This window comes from Protobothrops mucrosquamatus, unplaced genomic scaffold (assembly GCF_001527695.2).
Source record: "Protobothrops mucrosquamatus isolate PMUCROS unplaced genomic scaffold, P.Mucros_1.0 scaffold5969, whole genome shotgun sequence".
NCBI classification, from domain to species: Eukaryota; Metazoa; Chordata; class Lepidosauria; order Squamata; family Viperidae; genus Protobothrops; species Protobothrops mucrosquamatus.
This window is the reverse complement of record NW_015391808.1, coordinates 10,378-15,436: the sequence shown is the minus strand read 5'-3', so window position 1 is coordinate 15,436 and position 5,059 is coordinate 10,378. Positions and strand designations below refer to the sequence as shown.

General features: G+C 37.6%; 1 protein-coding gene across 1 annotated transcript in view; it reads left to right on the top strand.

Moving 5' to 3' along the window:
* Positions 1-5,059, top strand: part of LOC107300023 (coiled-coil domain-containing protein 141-like) — a gene marked incomplete at both ends in the record, with an annotated part of 19,803 nt that overhangs the window by 4,816 nt on the left and 9,928 nt on the right. The window contains one exon of the mRNA XM_015829366.1: positions 3,134-3,328. Coding sequence (XP_015684852.1) covers positions 3,134-3,328 — 195 coding nt within the window. The remainder of the gene's footprint in view (positions 1-3,133; positions 3,329-5,059) is intronic.

The window sequence follows — 5,059 nt, the reverse complement described above, 5'->3', positions numbered from 1 at the left end:
TGTTTATAAATGGGGTTTTCTATATCTTAACTCACCATTGGGAAGGTCTATCACATTAGTGTCTTGTTCACAGTGAGTAATAGGTATTCAAGGACCTTGGTTGGCAACTAATAATTGCTATCAGTCATATTTCAAATATTTCAAATTGAACAAGAACTGAAGAATAGACCATAACTAATAGAACTAAGGATGCACTCATGTGCATCATTTAACATTTACACATCAGTTGTCAGAAATATCTGTGCAATACATTTTTCAGCCGTACAAAACAAGTTAGCAAGTAAATATCTGAAAAGAAAAAAGGGTAATTTACTGAGAACTCAGTAGATCTTCAGATGTTACTAAGGGAATGTTTGCTTCTCTCAAGCCAAGAAATGAAGCAAAGTTCCATGAGTGTTTTGCAGCTTTTGATCTATCAGCCCCAGAAGAAACTTCTCTGGTTTAAAAATTTCTGAATTAATGTATATATTTCAACCATTTTTTAAAGCTTTTTTGCATATCCACCCATTATGATAAAAAAAAAAGTATGTGTGTGTACCCACACATACACAAAAACACACCTAAACAGAAATCTTAAATAAAGAACCTTGTACTTAATCTAGTCCTGGTACTTTCCCTGGTTGCTTCAGAAGCTTTTCTTTATTATAAGTCCATTCATAATCTATCTTTCATTCTCTGTAAGCCTTTTGTTATTTTACAAGCATTGTCTATTTTTTCCAAGGAAATATCATGTCCTTTATACAAGTTAGAGTAATACTGTACATAAAAACTTTTGTATAGCCACATTGTCCGTTGATATAGTATCTCCATCTTAAAGTTTCAGAATCATTTTCATTTCTCTTTTCTTAATTGATATGCTAACCATTTCCCTGGTTTGTTGGCAAATTTAAAATTCTTTTGTTTAGCATAGTTCATCGTCATTTCCAGTTCTCTTATTGTTCACATAGATAGTTGTTGCTATAATAGTTTAATTTGATGTGAAATGCTTATCTTTTCTGGCAATTTCTTTAATTCTTCCTCTTTTCATCTCATCCAGCATGCATTTTTCTCTTGAGTCTTCCTTTTAAGTTCAGTATTGTGTTGGATAAAATGACCTCTAATGAAAGCTTTACTCGCATCCTAAACTATTCTTAAATCAGGACCTTTATTTGAGTTGCTTTAAAATAATTCTATTAATTTCTTTTTATTTCAACCTCACATAATCGGCAAAAGAGAGGGTAGAAAAGAAGCATTACTATATAATAATAATAATAATAATAATAATAATAATAATAATAATAATAATAATAATAATAATAATAATAATAATAATAATAATGGCATATTGAATGCCTAACAAATGTCCCAATCCCATTCCTGTGGGGAGTAATTGCTGTAACTTTCAGCATTATTTCTGTTCTGTAAGAAAGTAGTTTACTTACAGTATGTACTCTGTTCTATAAGATAGGGCCAAACTATGGGGAATACGTCATACATCACATCATATGTAAATGTTTGCCTGTCCCCAAGCAAAATATTAACAAAAGCAAGGGATGCATACCTGTTTTGGAACCAAAAGTCACCTTGGTCTTTGACTGGCATATCAAGAGTCACACTCAAAATATATCACAACATCAAGCCCCCACCCCAAATGGGGCCAGGGCAAAAAAAAAAAAAGATTGAATTTAAATCAGATAATTGTATACAAATTAAGTATATTCTCAATAATTTTCCTCTTTTGTCACCTTAAAAATTACAATTCAGTAACCTTCTTGGCAAGGAGCTGGAGACAGCATGTAAGTGTTTCAGGGATGCTGATTGTATACCTCTGCTAAAAGCCTACAGCACAACTGCTAATTCAGGAATTTCAGATATGTAGTTATAGTGTCCCCATCACTAAATGTGGTAGCTTCTTTGAGACACCAAAGATAACATTATTTTTTCTTATTGACCTTAAATACAGATCATTTAAAGAATTGTAATATTCTAAAATTCAATGACTTTTGATATATGCTATCTCGGAGAAAAAATAGCATTCTCATTTTTTTTCAAAGTGTGCAAATTAAATGTAATTTATTAGTGATTGATTATGTGTCATCAAGTAGGTGCTGACTCTTAACAATCAAATATGTAAATTTTCTTTATGACAATTTGTCCCTTCCTTGGTCCTGCAGATCTTTCAATAGTGCACCCATCACCACTGTACTTGAATCCATCTGCCTTTCTACAGGTAGTCATTGTCTCATGACTACTGTTCACCTGGTATCTTTTCTTCCTCCTTTCCCAGTATTAGAGTCTTCTCTATTTTTTGCTAGCATGTGAAGTTAAAGATATTACACAGTAGTTTGCGCACTCTGGTTACTCTCCCTTTTGGGGGATTGGAATGTAGATTGGTCTCTTCCAATCTGTTGGCCAACTTTGCTTATCACGCCATTGTGAGCATTCCATCAGTTCCTGCAGACTTCCTACTTGGTAATGAGTTCAGTGCTATCTTATACATCTTATAGTTATAAGTATGGAATATCTTCTAAGGAATATTTAATGTTGACATCTCTACTGTACAGTATTTCAATATATTTGTTTCATCTTTGTTTCTTATCCTTCCCAGGAACACCCACACCCCACCCACCCACACCCACACACACACACACATACCTCTGTCACATTGAGGCAGCGCAGTAGGACATGAGGGGAAATCAAAAATAACAATTTCTATGCAGAAGTAATACATACATTATGGGGGGGGGACAAGCTGATTTGCTTTTAAAATTAGTGCAAATGTTGCACTAAACAGTAGATTGTTAATACATAATTTAGCATTGGCAGAGAGATTTTTCAGACTGAATAAAGATTTCTCAGTTTTGAAATTCATTGCCCGGAGATATCTAACTACCTCTTTCCCTGGCAACCATTATATATGGAAGGAACATTTATTGTTGTTAGATTATTATCACATCAAATATTTCAGTTTTATTATTTTCAAGCTGATTTCGGTGTTTTCTTGTGGCTATTTATGTTATGTTATCTTTTGACGCATGGGTGTTTTAGATTAGTGTGGATTTTATTCTTATCTATGATTATTGTTGTGAATCAAGTAACTTGAATCTAAATCACCACTGACAGATAATCAACTGAGTCACACTTCTCTTCCCAGGAATGGAATTCCTCTCTGCAAGGATTAAAATCAGAGGCACTCAAAATTCTATTTTCAGAGGAGTATGCAGAAAAAGAGCATCTAAAGCTTTCAAATAAAAAAATGAACTTACTGGAACAAGAAGTAAATCGCTGTTTTGAAGAACGGAAAACATTGTTGCAAGAAGCCAATGACTTCTTCATTGCAGCAAGGAAGGTTAGTCAAAAATTAAAATTCCTAACAGAAATCCACTGAGCAAAAAGGCTTACTCTCCTTTAGATTTGTAGCTCTATTAATAAACAAATCAAGGCAATTTTTTAAAAAATGGCTAAGTGGGGAGGGCAGTGTCTGCAAACCAACCTGAAGGTTTTGTCTCATTTTCTGGCAGCAATGCTTCTTTTTGTGTCCTCTTTGTTTTTATTATTGAGATTATAGAGCACTTCCACATTGCTATGCTTTATATACACAATTACTTAAAAACAGTTTAAAATCAACCTTTGAAATACCAAAAACATCTTCAATCAGTCAGTGCTTTCTCCTACTGATCAGTCAGAGCCTATAAGAAATAACCCTTAGTAGCACCTGATTCTAGTTCCCATTTTATTTCTATTTGTGTACATTTTTTTCTGGGGATTACTAAGAAAACTGAAAATAGATGCTCAACTGGGAATGCAGAGGGTGGGTTTAGCCAAGGAGATGGGATGATATAATTTTCACCTAGGAGAAACCAGATTATCCCAAAGCTCTCTAGACCAGAGGTCCCCACACTATGGGCTGTAGCCCACTACCAGGCCCGGCCTCCTGGCCACCAGGCCGTGTGAGTAGCTGGGCAGTGCATGTGCATGTGTTTACCCCCCCCCCTTGTCCCACCATTGACGCAAGTGTTGTGCATGCGGTGGCAGCGTCGCTAGTATCGGGCAGGCGGCGGCATTGCCACAAACCTTGCGTGGGGGGTAGAAGTAGTGTGAGCGGTAGGTGGGTGATGGTGCACCACATGTAGGTGGCGGCAGCAGGTGGGCTGCAGTGCGATCCTCGCGCCAGGGCAGCATTGCTGCAGGCCGTGGCATGATCCTTGTGCTGGTGGTAGCATCACCATGAGCCTGGTGGCACCGGCGTCACAAGCCTCACACAGGCACCACCATCACTGAGAGCCTTGCGCACGTGCTCACAGCCCTGTTTGCGTGGTGTGCATGCTTTCAGCCTGTTCGTATGCACATGTGACCACATTCATATTTGCGCATGCACGCGTAAGGCATCTGCCCCTCCCTCTCCCACCGGTCTGCCAACCAAAAAGATTGGAGACCCCTGCTCTAGACCTCCAGTATAGTAGAAATGAAATTGCTCTAAAATATAGTCTGAGACATTACTGTTCAACAGAAATCAATCAGCTCAGATGATGGGGTGGAATTATACAAGTATGGTCTAACTTTGAATGCTAGAGATATGCAGAGAGACAAAGCAAGGAGTGGTGTTGCTTCCCTCTATCATTTTGGCAAAACGAGGAGAGGGGCATTGTTGACTTCATGACTGACAGAACTGTAAGTTTTGGGAGGATCCACCAGGAAAGTAGCTAGGCCCTGATTGGATCTCCATTTCATTTATAGTGTATTTATTTTGTATTTAAACTCCATTTCAACTCCTGCCGGAGCTGCTGGGACGTTCTATATTGCATCAACTGCTGCTAGCACAATAGTAATGGGGGACTTTAACTACCCTGACATCAACTGGGACACAAACTCTGCACCAATTGGAAGATCAAACCGGTTCCTGGCAAACCTAGCAGACAACTTTGTCTCCCAAAAAGTAGAGAAGGGAACTAGGGGATTAGCCATTTTGGATCTAATTCTCACTAACAGAGATGAAATGATAGAAGGTGTTGAAGCCATAGGAACCCTGGGAGGAAGTGATCATGCAATATTAGAATTCAACATTATGGAAGCACAAGCA